The sequence below is a fragment of the Serinus canaria genome, chromosome 7, assembly GCF_022539315.1.
Source record: "Serinus canaria isolate serCan28SL12 chromosome 7, serCan2020, whole genome shotgun sequence".
Taxonomy (NCBI): Eukaryota; Metazoa; Chordata; class Aves; order Passeriformes; family Fringillidae; genus Serinus; species Serinus canaria.
In genome coordinates this window covers 958,457-977,312 of record NC_066321.1, presented here as the reverse complement: position 1 = coordinate 977,312, position 18,856 = coordinate 958,457, and the positions used below count along the sequence as shown (strand labels likewise).

The following is an 18,856-nucleotide window of genomic DNA, read 5'->3' as shown; positions in this document are numbered from 1 at the left end:
TAAAGAGAGCCCAGAGTGCTGCTCCTGGAGAAATCCATGGACTGATAAACCCTCACTGCTCCAGTGGTGCTGATTCACAGGATCCTGGAATGGTTTGGGATGGAAGGGACCTTAGATCCCATCCCATTCCATGGCCAAGCCACTATTCCAGGTCATCCAGCCTGGCCTGGGGCACTGCCAGGGATCCAGGGGCAGCCCCAGCTGCTCTGGGAATTCCATCCCAGCCCCTCCCCACCCTCCCAGCCAGGAATTCCTTCCCAATATCCCACCTAAATCAACCTAAATCCTTCCATTTGAAGCCATTCCCTCTCCTTGCCAGGCAGTGACTCCTTGGATCCTTCGTTGCAGTGGAATCTGAGCCGTTTTTTCTCTGTAGCAACTTCTTCCCACTCCTGATGTGCCTGCTGGAGCCCTGGCAGTGCAGCTTTCCCGGGATATTTGCCCTCAGTGGGTTGTGGATGCTGCTGTCGAGGTTTTGGTCAGACCCCTCCTCAGTGTTCCTTATTTATGGTTTCAATAATCTGCAGCAGGGTCCGTGCCTGCTGCTCCAGGAATGCCCAGCTGGCTTTTCCATGGATTCCTGTTCCTTGGCCTGGATATTCTGGGCTTTGTTATTCCTTATTTCCAGCTCTGCACAAGCAGGGGCTGTTGAATATTCCAGCTCCCTCCCAGGTGTTTCCTCGCTCTCCTGAGGGATCCTGGCTTGGGAATGGCCTCAGGCTGCACCAGGGGAGGTTTGGGTTGGATATTTGGGAACATTTCTTCATGGATATAGGGCTGTCCAGGCCTGGCAGAGTGCCCATCCCTGAGGGGTCTCCCAGCCCTGTGGATGTGGCACTGGGGACATGGGGCAGGGAGTGCTGGGCATGGTTGGGCTCCACGCTCTGAGAGGCTTTTCCAGCCTAAATCCCTCTGGAATTCCACAATTCCAGCTGAACTGCCCTTCCCAGAGCAGTTGCAATCCCTGAGCAGCCATGCTCCTTCTGGAAAGGCACAAACCCCTGAGCTCTCCTCCAGGTTAGCTCTGGGTTTCCTCTGCCTTTTGAGGGCTTTGAACCCCTGGAATTCTCTGGGGAGCGGGATGTGCTGTGGGGTGAGGAGCACAAAAAATCCCTGCAGGGATGGGGACCCCACCTGAGCACCTTTTCCTGAAGGAATTGCCCCAAAATCCACCCTGAGCTGCCCTGGGCCAGCCTGAGGCCGTTCCCTCTGCTCCTGTCCCTGTCCCTGGAGCAGAGCCCGACCCCCCCTGGCTGTGCCCTCCTGGCAGGGAATTCCAGAGAGGGAAAAGATCCCTGGGGATCCTCCTTTGCTCCAGGCTGAGCCCATCCCAGCTCCCCCAGGGATTCTCCAGCCCCTTCCCAGCTCCCTCAGGGATTCTCCAGCCCCTTCCCAGCTCCCTCAGGGATTCTCCAGCCCCTTCCCAGCTCCCTCAGGGATTCTCCAGCCCCTTCCCAGCTCCCCCAGGGATTCTCCAGCCCCTTCCCAGCTCCCTCAGGGATTCTCCAGCCCCTTCCCAGCTCCCTCAGGGATTCTCCAGCCCCTTCCCAGCTCCCTCAGGGATTCTCCAGCCCCTTCCCAGCCCCATTTCCCTCCCAGCCCCTCTCTCCCATCCCACCCCAGCCCTTCCCAAGCATCCACACCTCCTGGGGCTCATCCTAAGGGAAGAACCCGAGCCTGGCCCCGTTGTTTCCCCGTGTGACACGTGGCAGTGGGTTTGTCCCAGCTGGGCACTCCCAGTTTGCAGGTGACATAAACCAGCTGTGGCTCAGGCCTCGCTTTGTGCCTGCTGCTGCTTCTGGGGTGGTTTGGGGGTGAGGTTTTAGAGAAAAGTGCTGCTTTGGCTCCTGGTGTGTTACACAATCCGGCTGCACCGAGGCTGCTGGGAGCTCAGGGATGATAAAAGTGGTTGGCAGGAGAGGGGGGAGAGCCTGGCCTGGGTCAAACGCTGGGACATTCCAGGAGAGTCATCAGGAACGCCAGGAGGAATTGGGAATGCATGGAGGGGGAGGCTGTGCTCGGGCTGGAGAGAGCCTGGAGGGCTGGGGGCTGCTCCTGCCTCCCTTCCCTGTGCTCTGGGCTGGGTTTGGGGGGGGTTGTGGGGGTTTGTGGGGTTTGAGGGGGTTTGTGGGGTTTGAGGGGTTTCGTGGGGTTTGTGGGGTTGTGGGGTTTGTGGGTTTGTGGGGGTTTGAGGGTTTGTGGGGTTTGAGGGGTTTTGTGGGTTTTTGGGGTTTTTGGGGTTTGATGGGGTTTGTGGGGTTTTGTGGGGTTTGTGGGGTTTGAGGGGTTTGTGGGGTTTTTGGGTTTGGCGGGGTTTTGTGGGGTTTGCGGGGGTTTGTGGGGGTTTGTGGGGGTTTGGGGGTTTTAGGGTTTGTGGGGTGGGTTGAGGGGTTTGTGGGGGTTTGTGGGGGTTTTGCGGGTTTGTGGGGGTTTTGTGGGTTTTGTGGGGTTTGGGGGTTTGTGGGGTGTTTGCGGGGTTTTGTGGGGTGTTGGGGGTTTGTGGGGGTTTGTGTGGGGTTTGAGGGGTTTTGTGGGTGTTGCGGGGGTTTGTGGGGGTTTTTGGGGTTTTGAGGGTTTTTGGGGTTTTGAGGGGTTTGTGGGGTTTGTGGGGTTTGAGAGGTTTTGAGGGGGTTTGTGGGGTTTGGGGGCAGGGGCAGAGGAAGGGGTGAGGGGCTGCAGCCCTGCCCACTGCTGGCTGATCCCAGCTCCCTGCCTGGGGAATGGGGGCAGAGGCTGGTCCTTTTCACTGAGCACTGAGGTGCCCTTGGAGGCAGCCAGGGGGGATCACCATGTGCAGAGCTCCGAGGGAACCCGGGAGCCCAAACCAAGCCCATCAGGGGCCGTGACAGGGCTCCAGAGGTTTGGAGCTGTCTGTGCCATCCCAGCAGCGGGAGAGGCTCTGGGGATGCTGGGAACAGCTCCCTGCTCTAATTGCAATGCTCATTACAGGCTCCTGGTCCGTGTTCTCCAGGCTCAGGGACTCTCTGCAGCTCCTGAGCAAATCCCAGAGCTCCCAGCAGAGCAGGCTCAGCCTGTGCTGGGGATGAGCCCCAGGATTTCACAGCAAACCTGGGGTGGGGCTCCAGGAGCAGGGCACTGGATCAGCGTGTCCAGGTGCCTCTGGGATCTGGGACCTGCAGGAAAGGGGGAATTCTGCCCTGTGCCCTGTGCTCAGGTGAGAGCCCACCTGCAGAGCTGCCCCAGCCCTGGGCTCCCACATCACAGGGACCTGGAGCTGCTGGAGAGAGCCCAGAGGAGCCAGGAGCTGTTCCAGGGCTGGAGCCCCTCTGGAGCCAGGCTGGGAGAGCTGGGAATGTTCCCCTGGAGAAGGGAAGGCTCCAGGCAGAGCTCAGAGCCCCTGGCAGGGCCTGGAGGGGCTCCAGGAGAGCTGGAGAGGGACTGGGGACAAGGATGGAGGGACAGGAGCCAGGGAATGGCTCCCAGTGCCAGAGGGCAGGGATGGGTGGGAGATTGGGAATTGGGAATTCCTGGCTGGGAGGGAGGGCAGGCCCTGGCACAGGGTGCCCAGAGCAGCTGGGGCTGCCCCTGCATTCAGCACTGGCAGGATTAAAAACAAACAGCAAGGGGACAAACAGTTGTGCCCCCAGACAGGAAAATGCCCCATGGAGTTTATCCAGTTTATCCAGAGGTTTGTTGGCTGTGGAGCAGAGCTGGGTCAGCCCTTACCTGTGCGAGGCTGTGGCCAGCAGGATGCAGCCTGGGCTGGAATCAGTCACCCTGGGCTAACCCAGCCCCTGGATCTGCTCTGAGCCTCTGCCCTGCCCCTCCTGCTGGAATTCCTGCTCTTGGTAGGGATTTATTCCATGGATTGCCTGCAAGGATTCGTTCTGCCCTGCCTTTGTCAGAAGGGATAATGATGTGACAAGGACAAGAGGGAATGGCTTTTAACTGAAGGATTGGGGGGATTTAGATGGGATATTGGGAAGGAATTGCTGGCTGGGAGGGTGGGGATGCCCTGGCACACATTCCCAGAGAAGCTGTGGCTGCCCCTGGCAGTGCCCAAGGCCAGGCTGGAGCACCCTGGGACAATGGGAGCTGTCCAGAGGTGGGTGGGATGGGATTTAGGGTTCCTTCCCAGCCCATCCCATGTTCTGGAGTTCTGGCAGCGATGACTTTGGGGTGCTCTGGGGTGAGTCAGGCACCCCAGCCCCCCCCCAGGAATCACCTCCTGCTCCACGGGGACAGCTCTGGGGGAGGTGAGGCCGAGGAGCAGAGATGAATGGAGCTGGAGCCTCTGGAGCAGCAATGTTCCTGCTGAGAGTTCCTCTGCTCGATAAGGTATTGATCTGTGGCTGCAGGCCATCCCCAGGCCACAGCTGGGATAAATAACCCGGGACAGGCCATCCCCAGGCCACAGCTGGGATAAATAACCCAGGACAGGCCATCCCCAGGCCACAGCTGGGATAAATAACCGGGACAGGCCATCCCCAGGCCACAGCTGGGCTAAATAACCGGGACAGGCCATCCCAGGCCACAGCGGGATAAATAACCCGGACAGGCATCCCAGCCAGCTGGGATAATAACCCGGGACAGCCTCCCCAGCCACAGCTGGATAAATAACCGGAGGCCATCCCAGGCCACAGCTGGGATAAATAACCGGGAAAGGCCATCCCCAGGCCACAGCTGGGATAAATAACCCGGGACAGGCCATCCCAGACCAGCTGGGATAAATAACCCGGGACAGGCCATCCCCAGGACACAGCTGGGATAAATAACCCGGGACAGGCCATCCCCAGGACACAGCTGGGATAAATAACCCGGGACAGGCCATCCCCAGGCCACAGCTGGGATAAATAACCCGGGACAGGCCATCCCCAGACCACAGCTGGGATAAATAACCCGGGACAGGCAGCACTGGTGGGGATTTGGGAGCTGGGCTGGCTCCATCTGCCTGCTCTCTGGAGGAGGGCACGAGTGGGGCTGGCTCTGGCTCCTGGGAGGGTTTTGGGGTCGCTGTAGCCAAGAACTGGAACGTTTTAAATTGAAAATATGCTGTGAGTGCAAGGGCAGTAAAGATCAGGGAATCACAGGATCATGGCATGGGTTGGGCTGGAAGGGACCCCAAAGCCCACCCAGTGCCACCCTGCCATGGCAGGGACACCTTCCCCTGTGCCAGGCTGCTCCAACCCCATCCAGCCTGGCCTGGGACGCTGCCAGGGATCCAGGGGCAGCCCCAGCTGCTCTGGGAATTCCAGCCCAGGATCCCTGTGAATGATCCATCCCCTTTCCCTTTTCATTCCCTATCATTACTCTTCCCCTCTTTTTTCCCGTGCTGCTGAGCACATTCCCAGTGTCCCTCTGGAGCCTTTCCTGCTCCTCCTTGTGCTGCAGACACTTGAAATTCCCGGGGCAGGGAGCTGGGGGTGGGATTTCCCCCGCTGGAACATTGCTGACTCTGTGCTCAGAGCTCTGTGGGATTTATATTTAATATTGCCCACGATTTCCCTGCCCGTGGCTGCTCCCAGACCCGGGCAGGGCTGGGAAACTCAGAAAAATTAATGGGAAACTCAGAAACATTCATGGAGTGCTTTGTGCCAATGTCCTCAGCCAGAAAAAAAAAAGGGATTTTCCTTTGGTGGATTTTTTTTTTTGTTTTGTTTTGTTTTTTTTTTGTTTTTTTTTTGTTTTGTTTGTTTTGTTTTGGTTTGGTTTTGATTTTCTTTTTACCTGGAAGAGGTTAAGAATTTAAAAGCTGCATGAAAAACATGCCTGGAATTGTGGCCTGGTCCATGATGCCTCTGAGAGCATCCCAGATTTCCACTGTAGGTGGGATATTGGGAAGGAATTCCTGGCTCTGAGGATGCTGAAGCCCTGGGATAGAATTCCCAGGGAAGCTGTGGCTGCCCTTGGATCCCTGGAAATGTCCAGGGCTGGGCTGGAGCAGCCTGGGAGGGTGGGAGGTGTCCCTGCCATGGCAGGGGTGGCCCTGGATGGGGTTTGGGATCCCTTCCCACCCATCCCAGGCTGGGATTGATGTCGGTGTGTCTGTGCTCCCACAGGAAGGGTTCTCCAGGAGCAGAGTTTGGGGAATGCCATTCCCGGGCTGCTGGGGCTCTGAGGCAGCAGCTGAGCTCACCTGGTAATTAATTCATCAGCAGAACTGCCTGGAATTAGAGCTCTGCTCCTAATTGGGAGTTAATGGCTCATTAGCGCTGAGCAGATCAGCCTGATCAGCCCGACAACACAAACAAAGCAATTAATGATTTTCGGGGAGGGGGCTGCAGTTCCAGCGCTGCTGCTGCCCCCGGAGCACCGAGGTGGGGCTGGGCCAGGGGGGCTCTGGGGGGCTGCTGCAAAGGCAATTCCCTCTGGAATGATCTTTGGGGCTGTGGAGGGACTGGGGTGGGGTGGGGTGGGATGGGGTGGCTGTGGTTTCCTGCTCTGGGGCCTCCTCCCTGTTCATCCCGAACTGGGAACGATGGGGTTGGAAAAAGAAGGAAATGAGCAGCAGTGGCTCCTACCCAGAGAGCTTTAAGAATGTAAATCGCAGAATTTCAGGCTGGGTTGGGTGGGAAGGGATCTCAGAGCCCACCCCAGCCCACCCCTGACCCTTTCCACTGTCCCAGGGTGCTCCAACCTGGCCTGGGACACTTCCAGAGAGGAGAAGGGCTCCAGGAGAGCTGGAGAGGGACCTGGGATAAGAAGTGAGAGGACACAGGGGTGGGCTGGGGTGGGCTCTGAGATCCCTTCCCACCCAACCCAGCCTGAAATTCTGCGATTTACATTCGTAAAGCTCTCTGGGTAGGAGCCACTGCTGCTCATTTCCCTTTCTTTTTCCAACCCCATCGTTCCACTGCCAGAGGGCAGGGATGGATGGGGTGTTGGGAATTGGGAATTCCTGGCTGGGAGGGTGGGCAGGCCCTGGCACAGGTTATTCCACGGATGGCCCTGGATCCCTGGGAGTGTCCAGCTGCAGCAGCCTGGGACAGTGGGAGGTGTCCCTGCCATGGCAGGGCTGGAATGGGATGGGATTGAAGGTCCCTTCCCACCCAAACCAGGCTGGGACCCTGTGAAGGTGTGGCAGCAGCTCTGCAGCCCACCAGGGTTTTTCCTGGAAGCAAAGCAGCTCCCTGACATTTGGGATGGGAAAGGCAAAGAGCCCTGGCCAGAGCTGCCAGTGTCATAAACACCAAACGCTCCTGAAACCTGCAGGAAATAAAAGGCATCGTTTTCCCTAAAATGGAAAACTGCTCCAGACGTGGAGGCTTTTAAGCCAGCCTGGGGAGAGCTAAATCAGCACGATGGGGATGGCAGGCAAGGCTTGGATGTAAAATTAGAAACCCCTGGCAGGCATGTGGGTATTTGTGCAGCTCGGGCTGGGATGTGGCAGATTGATCCTCCTGGGAATAACGAGCCTGCTGGATGACATCACATCCCTGGGGATGGGGCCCTAATTAACCTCCCTGGCTGTGGGATCGCCTCCCTCCTTCCCTCCCTCCCTCCTGCAGGAAACCATCTCCCTGTGCCACCCTGGGATCTGAGCCACGGGGAGGGAGCAGCAGCCAGCAGCTCTGAGCCTCCTCTGCCTCTGCTGCAGGAGGTGTGGGGCCTGTGGGATGTGGGATCCTGTCCCGGGTGTTGTGGGATGTGGGATCCTCGTCCCAGGGTGTTGTGGGATGTGGGATCCTTGTCCCGGGTGTTCTGGGATGTGGGATCCTCGTCCCGGGTGTTCTGGGATGTGGGATCCTTGTCCCGGGTGTTCTGGGATGTGGGATCCTTGTCCCAGGTGTTGTGGGATGTGGGATCCTTGTCCCGGGTGTTGTGGGATGTGGGATCCTCGTCCCGGGTGTTCTGGGATGTGGGATCCTTGTCCCGGGTGTTCTGGGATGTGGGATCCTTGTCCCGGGTGTTGTGGGATGTGGGATCCTCATCCCAGGTGTTGTGGAATGTGGGATCCTTGTCCCGGGTGTTGTGGGATGTGGGATCCTTGTCCCAGGTGTTGTGGGATGTGGGCTCTCCTCAGGACAGGTGTGGAGGGATGGTGAGCACCTCGTGCTGCCCCTGGGTCACCTGGGGCTCAGGAAAATGTGTCACCAAGGGGGAGAATCCAACATGGAATTGCTGAGGGCGTGGAGGTGCTGTTTGGGAATTTTTTCCTAGGGAAAAGGGTTTTCCAAGTCGGGGAGGTCCCAGTGAGATCTCTGCTGACTGCAGGGAAAGGGGGAACTGCCCCATCCCTGGGAGTGCTCCAGGCCAGGCTGGAGCAACCTGGGATAGTGGGAGGTGTCCCTGCCCGTGGCAGGGGGTGGGATGGGATGGGATGATTTCCTGTCCTTCCCAACCCAAACCACCTGGCAGTCTGTCATTCCGTGATATTTGCATATATTTGTGTATCTGTGGCCCAGCAAGGAGTGTGTGGGTCCCTGCAGAGCCTCCTGCAGCCCCGCTCACCAGGCTGGCAGTGCTGATCCTCCCTCTCAGGGAGTCTGTGTGCTCCTGGTGCCAGGCAGGCACTGTTTGCCAGCCCCTCCTGCCAGCTGTGTGCCACCATCCGTGTTTGGTCCCCAGGTGTGGTGTTCCAGCTGTGCACGGCTCTGAGGTGCAGGTCAGGAGCTGTTCTGGGCTGGGAGGTGCTGGGAAGGGCAGCTGGGATGTGCCCAGTGCCAGATGGATGCAGGTGAGGAGCTGGGAAAGCTGTCTGGGCAGGGAGGAGCAGGAGGATCCCTCAGAACAGGAGTTTGGGGTTGGCAGGGCTGCTGGTCCCCTCTGGCAGGCTCTGGGCTCATCCCCTGGATCCAGCCCTGGGAGTGCAGCCCATGTTCTCCAGGAGTTTCAAATATTGGGGGATATTGATTTATAAATGTTGGGTTTAAATCTGAGGGGATGCTGAGTGAGGTTTGCAGAGAATTGTGGAGTATCAGGGCTGGAAGGGACCCACAGGATCATGGATCCAGCTCCTGTCTCTGCACAGACACCCCAAAATCCCACCCTGGGCACCCCTGGCAGCGCTGTCCCAACCCTCCTGGAGCTCTTGGGAATGTGCCATTCCCTGCACAGCTCTGGCTGTTTTCCCTCTCCCATGACGGAGCTGGGGGTCTCCCCTTGAATTCCTTGGCCAAGGAGAGGGGCAGGAATCACAGAGCAGCTGTGCTGGAAGCAGTTCTGGGCATGAATTGATGACCTCAAAAACGTTCCATGTTTTAAGAGCACTAAATCCTGAGAGGTTGTTCCCAAACACAGCTCCCTGCTGCCTTCTGTAAACCATGGAATCCCAGACTGGTTTGGGTGGAGAGGGACCCTCAAGCTCACCCTGCAGGGACACCTTCCCCTGTCCCAGGGTGCTCCAAGCCCCATCCAGCCTTGGACACTGCCAGGGATGGGGATTCCATGACTTCTGTGGAGGGTCAGAGGCAGGTGATCCCTCTCTGTACCAGCCCTGACGTTGATCCAGGTTATTTTCAGCTCAGAAGGTGGCTGCTGACTCTCTGCTCTATTTCCATCAGCCTCCCAGCCATCCCTTTTCCACGGGGTGGCTGCAGGCAGGGATGCTGCTGTGGACCAGGTCTCCCTCTGGCAGCACTCAGGGATCATCCCCAGATCCTGGAGCCCAGGAATGCTCTGCCTGCGTGGCCCTGTGTCCACGGCAGTAAATTGTCCCTTTCCATGTGAGGAGAGCTGGATTTTCCAGCCAGGAAGGCGTCTCTGGCTCCCCCAGGCTGTTTTGGGGCTGCAGAGGGAAGCTCTATTTCGGTGCTGAGCCCATATGGCCGGGTGGGTGTTTGGAGGAGGGGCTGTGAGAGGGGAGGGGAGGGCTGGGCTCAGCCTCACGGTGAAAATGTTCTGGTCTGGAGAGCAGCAATTATTGTAAATATCTTTTTTTTTTTTTTCCCTTTTCTCAGTGTCCCCAGACTTCCCTCAGGTGTTGCTCTGACCTCCCAGTCTCCTGGGATTTAACAGAACATTCCTTTCTCCCTGTGGCTCTTCCCCACCGTTCCCAACATTGAGCTACAAATGAATCCTCTCATTTCCAGCTGCACTTTGGAGCCCAAATTCCATGAAAAGCAGAACCAGCTCTTTTTTTTTAGGAAAATCCCTGTGAGGCCATGGAGTCCAACCATTCCCAGACTGCCCGGGCCACCACAGCCCCATGTCCCCACATCCACAGGGCTTTGGAATTCCTCCAGGGATGGGGACTGCCAGGCTGGACAGCCCTTTCCATGCAGGAGTTTTTGCCTTGCACAGATTCCCAGAGAAGCTGGGGCTGTCCCTGGATCCCTGGCAGGGTCCTGGCCAGGTTGGACAGTTCTTGGAGCAGCCTGGCACAGTGGAAGTTGTTCCCTGTCCCTGGCAGGGGTGGATTGGGATGATCCTTAATTTCTCTTCCAACCCAAACTGCTCTGGAATTCTCTGTTCAGCATAAGGATTGTTTCCATAGGGCTGTGCAGTCAGGAAAAATCTGGGAATACTGGGGGCTGATGGGAGCTCTGGACAGCTCCCACTGCATTTTTCCAGGGCGTGGATGGGCAATGCCAGTTTTTATCCAAACCCCACTTTACCCATGTCCCCAGGTGCCTGGGAATGTCCCCACCCAAGGAGAGGGGGTCTGTTCCCACTCCCATTCCCAGCCTTTCCCCTGCCCTTCCCGGTGCTCCCCAGAGGAGCTGCGTGGGGCAGGGGGTGCAGGGCTGCCCTTCTGGCGCTGCTGAGTCAGTCCCAGGCGGGTGGGAGGCAGTGATGCAAACCTGGGGAGGTGGCAGATGGCTCTGGGAAAGGAGCCTGCTCCCAGGAGGGAGCTGGGATGGGCCCTGACGCATTCCGGCCGCGGGGAAGGGGAGCGGAGCCTGGGGCTGGGATTCAAAAAAAAAAAAAAAAAAAAATCAGGAGAGGATAAAAATAGCAGGGCAGATTTCTCAGCCAGGATTAATTATTGCCTGGAATGTGTGTTATTGCAGGGAATGTCTGATCCAGATAACTGCTCCTGCCTCTGCTTTTCCAAAAGGATGGACAGCCCTGCTCCAGGCCTGGAAGGGCAGCCCTGCAGGCTGCCAAACTCTCATTTTCCCCTCTTTTTTTGGTACAAAATAAAGGGAGGTTCCCAGCCTGCCAGCAGCCCATTGCATCCCTGGATATGGGAGCAGGAGCAGGACGTGCTTTCCTGGGCTGCTTCCATGGGATTTTGGGAGCCTGCTATGATCTGGGCTAAGGATGGTCCTGGCAAACACCAGGATGGGCTGCTGAGGGTGCCAGGGAAATCTGGGGGTGTGAGGATTAAAAAGTGCCCCTGGAAGAGGCCTGGCTGATAAGGAGAATACCTTTGGTGTCATGGCTCTGTTTAAATGTCAGGAATGCTCTGTGAGGACAGCGGGAATAACGCAGGAGGTATTTATGGAATGGAGATAAACCACGTGGCTGAACTGAGGAGCAGGGCAGGAGCCTGGATTGCTCCCCAGGGTGAGGAGAAATGAAGTGTTTGGGATAAAACCATGTCTGACTGACAGGAGTGTGGTCTGGAGCCGTGGGATCATGGAATGGTTTGGGCTGGAAGGGATCTTGGAGATCATCTGGGCTCCCTTCTGCACAGAGACCTTCGTGTGTTAAATCTGTGTGTCTTGGAATTCCCAGGGATTCAAATTCCCAGAGCAGCTGTGGCTGCCCCTGGGTCCCTGCAAGTGTCCAAGGCCAGGCTGGACAGGGCTTGGGATAATGGAAGGTGTCCCTGCCCATGGGTTGGAATTAGATGGTCTTTCATCATCTTCCCACCCAGGTAATCCTGGGATTCTCTGGTATTTTCATGGATTCATCAAGGGGTTTGTGTTTGGTACCTTCAGGACATGTTTTGTGTCTTCCATTTCAGGAAATGATGGGGGTTTTCTCTTTAACCTACGTGGGGTTTTATGAAAAAATTGGCTCAGCATCTTCTCAGGGAGCAATTCCCAGTTCCCAATCTGCCACCCATCCCTGCCCTCTGGCACTGGGAGCCATTCCCTGGCTCCTGTCCCTCCATCCTTGTCCCCAGTCCCTCTCCAGCTCTCCTGGAGCCCCTCCAGGCCCTGCCAGGGGCTCTGAGCTCTGCCTGGAGCCTTCCCTTCTCCAGGGGAACATTCCCAGCTCCCTGGCCACGACTGCCAGAACATTCTGGAGCACTCCAAGCCATCACCACTTTAATCAGGGCCCAGCCTTGTGCTGCTGCTGGGGAAATGTTAATGCCAGAAATAGCTGCTGCTGCTGCTGCTGCTGCTGCTGCTGCTGCTGCTGTTCCCAGGGAGGTGGAGGTGCAGGAGCTGCAGCCCCACGCTGTCTGTGCTGCTCAGGAGCCCTTCCAAAGGGCTCTGCATTCCCAGCTGAGCTGCCAGGGGGAATGCAGGGGGACAGGGAGAGCCTGGGAGCTGAAACCCCCCTGGGCTGGGGGGCTGAGCCCTGTTGGTGTCCCCATTTTCTGGCTGACTGCAGATCCCAGCCGTCTGTTGTGGTGTTGTGAGAGGGTCCCCAGGATGAGGTGAGAGGTGAGAATGTGACCCCATGCTCTCAGAAGGCTGATTTATTATTTTATGATATTATAGGATATTAATAGAAATGCTATACTAAAGCTATACTAAAGAAAGGCAACAGAAAGCTAGAAAAGAATGAAAAATAAAAACCTGTGACTGACCAGAGAGTCTGACACAGCTGGCTGGAATTGGTCATTAATTATAAACAATTCCCATGGAACCAATCAAAAATGCACCTGTTGGTGAGCAACCTCCAGACCACATTTCAAAGCAATCAGATAAATATTGTTTACATTTCTTTTCTGAGGCTTTTCAGGAGAAAACTCCTGGGCAAAGAAGATTTTTCAGAGAATAACATGGTAACAATCTGTCACCGCTGCTGATGTGAGCATCAGGATATCCTGTTGATCAATTATTTATCCCATTTATCAGCTTTTCTCAGGTAAATGGGATGAACCAGCTGCTGTCCCAGTGTTTGGGGTGAAGCTGTGGCTGCCCCTGCATCCCTGGAATCATCCCAGGCCAGGCTGGATGGGATGATTCCAGGGAATCCTCCTGATTCCAGGAGCAGCCTGGGGTGGTGTCCCTGCCCATGGCAGGGGTGGGGTGAATCCTGATTTCTGATCCTTGATTTCCCCTCTGACCCAAACCATCCCAAGGTCCCCTCATTTCCCTGCACTCCTGGAAGAGGAGAGGTTGCTGTGGGAATCCTTTTCCCTGCAGCAGCCAATCCTCCCTCAGTCACACAAGAGCAGAGGGTGATTTGTTTGTCCTTGTATCAAATCCTAATCAGGCTTTGCTCTTCCCTTCGTGGGCCTTAAATTGCAGCTCTGAATTAGCTCAGCTAGCAGAAATCCATCAGACTTTGCTGTGTGATTCGTTTTTCACTGGGAAAACTGGCTGGGCTGGGATTGCCAGAGCAGCTGGGGCTGCCCCTGGATCCCTGGAGTGTCCCAGGCCAGGCTGGATGGGGCTGGGAGCAGCCTGGGACATGGGAGGTGTCCCTGCCATGGCGGGATGGGATGGGATGGGATGGGATGGGATGGAATGGAATGGTTTTGGTTTTAAGATCTCTTTTCCCACCCAAACCATTGTGGGGTTCTGTTGTTGCTGGAATACAAGTGTGGAGCAGCAGAGCAGCACTGAGAGCTCAGGGCTGGGGCTGAGGCGTTGCTGAGAGAACAGAACACAAAGGAAAAGCTGGAAAACGCAGCAGAGCTGGAAGAAAAGCTGGGAATTGATTTTTTTTTTTGGAGGTTTTACAGGTAAGCTGCAGGTTTAAGGCAGATCATCCCCCCGAAGTGCACAGGAGGAGCCCCTGGCTCAGCAGCTCCGGGGGTTTTAACCTGCAGGGCAGGAGCTCTTCCTGAGGAAAAAGGTAAAAACCTGACAAAAGAAAGATATTTGTGTCTTTTGGGCAGGAATTCCTGCTGGGGTGCCTCTCCCTGCCAGTGCCAGGACACAGAGGTGCCCTGTTTGTGGCTGTTGGACCCCGTGCTGTGAGCTGCTGTCATTCCCAGTTCATTCCCTCTTTCCCGCTGATGGGGATGAACTTTTCCCAATTGGGAAGGACACCCAGAGTGTCCCTGTGTCCAGCTAACGGCATTCCAAGGGCTGAAGGTGACATTTCTGGCATTCCTTTGGAGAGGGAAAGAGCCAGGGAACCTTTGGGTGCCAGAATTGCTTCTGAAGCCTCTCCCAGGGCAGGGGGAGCTGCTAAAAGCTGATTAATGATCCGTGATTTCCCAGGCAGCGGCCAACCTCGGGATCAAACGGGATAAATAACAGGGCTGGGATTCTTTTCAAGGCAATTTATGATGAGCTCTAGAAAACAGCCGGCTCCATCTGGGCCCTTTGGAAATCTGGAATTAATTGGAGGATTATTAGAGGGTGGAATTAGTCGAAGCATTTATTTACAGCTTTTTTTTTTTTTTTTTTTTTTGGCCTCCATCTGCCCCCTCATTAATCTGGGAATGCAGCAATGAGCTGGGCTGACAGCGAGTCACAGAGTCGTGGAATGGCGTGGATTGGAAGGGGAATTGAGGATGATCCTAAATTGGATGGCTGGGACACCTTCCACCATCCCGGGCTGCTCCAAGAGGCCTCGGACACTTTTAGGGATGGGGCAGCCACAGCTCCTCTGGGCTCCCCACGTGCACAAAAAGCACTCCCTGGTTTTGAGGCGATGGAGAAGGGGTTTATTGGGTGTTTTGGGGTGTTTCTACTGGAATAGTTTTACCTGCTCAGGTGGGGTTGGTCTGCAGGCCAGAGCCCTCGGTGAGGGGGGCTGAGCTGGGAGCAGGGAACAAAACGCTCCAAAGCCTTTTCCTTTGACAAACGGCTGCTTAATTCCATAATAAATGATTCCACTGCAGGCAGCCTTTGTGCTCCCAAGCTGGACTGGGAATTGATCCTGTGAGTGGATATAAATTGTGGGCAGAGGTTGGGAGGATGGGAGCAGGCCCGTGGCCGGTGCAGGCCTCAGAGCAGCGCAGGCCGCGGGCCCTGCTGGGGGGGAGCTCCTGAGGGGAAAACGCTCAAAAAATGAAAACCCTTCCATGCCAACAGCAGGAACGGGACACCGGGAGCCAGGAGAGAGGGATATCCGTGAGGAAAATGCATGGAAAATAATTCTAGGGTGGTTATCAGAAGGGCTGGTGGAGGTGGGGAGTGTGCGACTGATGCTGCTCTGTCTGTGGGAAAACATGGAAATGCTCATGGATTTGGGGTTGGATGGAGCCCCTCTGCTCTGGAGCCAGGCTGGGAGAGCTGGGAATGTTCCCCTGGAGAGGGGGAGGATCCAGGCAGAGCTCAGAGCCCCTGGCAGGGCCTGGAGGGGCTCCAGGAGAGCTGGAGAGGGACTGGGGACAAGGATGGAGGGACAGGAGCCAGGGAATGGCTCCCAGTGCCAGAGGGCAGGGATGGGTGGGAGATTGGGAACTGGGAATTCCTGGCTGGGCTGGGATTGCCAGAGCAGCTGGGGCTGCCCCTGGATCCCTGGCAGTGCCCAAGGCCAGGCTGGAACACCCTGGGACAGTGGGAGTGTCCCTGCCATGGCAGGGTGGGATGGGATGGGATGGAATGGAATGGGATGGGATGGGATGGAATGGGATGGAATGGGATGGTTTTGGTTTTAAGATCTCTTTTCCCACCCAAACCATTGTGGGGTTGTGTTGTTGCTGGAATACAAGTGTGGAGCAGCAGAGCAGCACTGAGAGCTCAGGGCTGGGGCTGAGGCGTTGCTGAGAGAACAGAACACAAAGGAAAAGCTGGAAAACGCAGCAGAGCTGGAAGAAAAGCTGGGAATTGATTTCTCCTCCTGGCCATGGCAACACCTCTCAGCACTGTCTGCTGGCTGACACGTATTCCCCAGAGCGCTGGGAATATTGGCTGCTGCTCTTCACCCTGAGAGGCTCTTAAATAATTTGTGCCCTTGGGTTTGTTGGGAAGGAGACAAACGGATCTGAAAGACAAATGATATTCCTGCAGATATTTTCCCCTCCAGTGAGCTGATGTGGGAATGAGACAGAATCTGCGGCTGGTTTTCCTGAGATTCTGCTGATGAATTTTCCCATAGTAATAGAGGGTAGAGAATTCCTCCTTGGAAAGCCTGCTGGGAGAGGCAGGACCATGGGGCCAGAGGTGGAAATAGCCCTTGGGACATTGCCGTGGGATTGCCTGGGATGGGAATGCTGGTGCAGATGAGGATGGGGATTGGGATTTGAATTTGAATGGGAATTTTGAATGGGAATGGGAATGCAGGTGGATCTGGGTCTGGAGATGGGGATGCAGAAAGGCATGAGGATGTGGATGTGGATGCAGACACAGAAGGGGATGGGAATGCAGATGCTGATAGGGGTGTGGATGCAGATTGGGATGGGAATTTGAATGGGAATGGGGATGGATCTGTGTCTGGAGATGTGGATGCAGATGCAGAAGGGGACAGAAATGCAGATGTGGATGGGGATGCAGATGTGGATGGGGATGCAGGTGTGGATATGGATGCAGGTGTGGATGGGGATGCAGGTGTGGATATGGATGCAGATGTGGATATGGATGCAGATGTGGATATGGATGCAGGTGTGGATGGGGATGCAGATGTGGAATCCCACTTTCAATCCCTAAGGAGGTCCCAGTCAGGGTCAGGGCTGAGGCTCAGAGGGGAGGCTCTGGGATCTGCTGATGAAGCTGCTCCTGAGCAGCTGCCAGAGGAATTCACTCCAATTGCCATTTCTCTCAGAATTGCGGGTTTTTCCTAAGCCCTTTAGGAACGGGATTGCTTCCACTCCCCTTCATAAGCAGGAGCACCTGGGCTCTGGGTGGAAATTCACTGGGAAGTACAGAATATGTCCTGGGTGAGGCTGAGGGGTGGCTCTGGGTGTGCTCCTGCAGAGGTGAGGCCTCCCTGGCAGTGGGAGCAGCAGCCAGTGCTAAAACCCCCAGGTTCATATTTTCCTCCCAAGAGATAAAGTGGGAAACAGAGTTTTGTCTTGTGATCAGCAGCGAAACCAGCGCTGATTCCATCAGCAGTAGCACAAAGTGGGATAATCTGGAATTTTCTGGGCCATGTGTCACATTCCATCCCACTCCCCACCGCTGCAGCCCCGCTGTTGTTTTTCCTGTGCCTTCCCAAGTTCCTTTCCTTTTCTCCTGGCTCCCGGTGAGCCAGGCAGGGGATGTGTTTGCAGAGGTGGATGGAGCTTCCTGAAATCCAAATGTCACATTTCCACTTGGCTGCGTGAGGAGCAAATGGCAGCGTGGTTCTATTTGCAGATTTCTGCAGAGGGTGGTTAAAAATAATAATAATAATAGTAATAATGATGATGAAAAAAAGCAGGATTTCTTCTGGAAGCCTCCAGCAATCCATGAACATCATCTCCCTCTGATTCCCAGGGGTCACCAGGGTGGCCAGGTCTGGTGCTTGAGGGGACTTTTCCCCACAGTGGGAGGAAGAGGAAGGGCAGTGTTGTGCCTCTTAGGCATGGATTTTATTCCCTGTTAATCTTTTGGAGCTGGATCCCAGGCTGGCAGCGATGGGTGTGGGAGCAGATTGCTGGTGAGGCCTTTGAGGAGGAATAAATGTATTTTGTAGGACTTGATGATGGGCTGGAGTGTGCTGATGAGGGGCTGGTTTTGTGTGCATTCGTGGATATGAGGGAAATATGGAATGACTGAGGAATATGGAATAACTGAGGAATACTTTAGGATCTGACAAGTCCCATTTGCCCTTTCAGCCCCTGCTGCTTCAGTGCCAGGGTTCTCAGGTAGCCCTGGTGCCCCTTTGGCAGCAGCACCTTCAGAAAGGCTCTGTAAATGTAGGTGGGGTGGGAATTCCTCAGTTCTGCCCCTCCCGCTGGTGTTGGCTCCTTTCCCCTTGGGAATGACGATTTAACAGCCGTAGAATCCAAAATAACGGAATCCTTAGGGTTGGAAAAGACCTTTAAAGCCATCAAGTCCAACCATCAAGCCACTGGCCCACGTGCCCAGGTGCCACATCCACAGGGCTTTGAAATCCCTCCAGGGATGGGGACTCCACTACTGCCTTAGACAGCCCTTTCCATGAAGGAATTTTCCCTAATATCCAACCAAACCTCCCCTGGTGCATAATTTCCTCCAAAAAGGGGCAGGCCAATGCTTTTATTTTTTTTAATACATTTAAACCCACAAAATCCATTTCATGGATGTGCTGAAGGATTTCTGTGCATCCCCAATTTCCCAGGACTGCTGGAAGCTTTTCCTCCCTTCTCCTTGCAGGGATGACGTGCCAAGCCAGGACATCCTACACGGAGGACGAGGTGCTCTGGGGCCATCGCTTCTTCCCGGTGATCTCCTTGGAGGAAGGGTTCTTCAAGGTGGATTATTCCCAGTTCCACGCCACCTTCGAGGTGCCCACCCCACCCTACAGCGTGAAGGAGCAGGAGGAGATGCTCCTCATGTCCTCGCCCCTGATCCCGCCCGCCGTCAGCAACAGCAAGGAGAGGAACAACTCCGTGGAGTGCCTGGATGGGCTCGACGAGGTGGGCACAAAGCTGCCCTCAAAACTGCAGAAAATCACCGGGAGGGACGACTTCCCAAAAAAACTGCTCAGGATGAGCTCCACCACCTCGGAGAAGGCCTACAGCATGGGCGATCTGCCCATGAAACTCCAGCGCATCAGCTCGGTGCCCGGCAACTCCGAGGAGAAACTGGGCTCTAAGACCACCAAGATGATGTCGGATCCCATGAGCCAGTCGGTGGCAGAGCTGCCCCCCAAGCTGCAGAAGCTCTCGGGGGGCGGCGGCAGGATGGAGGGGAACCTCCCGCCCAAACTGCGCAAAATGAATTCCGACCGCTTCACATAACACGGCTGGGACTGCCAGGAGGGCAGCGGGGGCTGCCGGGGGCTCGGGGCCGCCCCGGGGCCGGGG

The 18,856-nt window shown here is 55.9% G+C and overlaps 1 protein-coding gene across 1 annotated transcript in view; it reads left to right on the top strand.

Moving 5' to 3' along the window:
- KCNJ3 (potassium inwardly rectifying channel subfamily J member 3) overlaps positions 1-18,841 on the top strand; it is a 27,978-nt gene extending 9,137 nt beyond the window's left edge. The window contains exon 3 of the mRNA XM_050977065.1: positions 18,204-18,841. Within this exon, the coding sequence (XP_050833022.1) occupies positions 18,204-18,790 (587 nt within the window). The 3' untranslated portion in view covers positions 18,791-18,841. The remainder of the gene's footprint in view (positions 1-18,203) is intronic.
- The last annotated feature ends 15 nt before the right edge of the window (positions 18,842-18,856 follow it).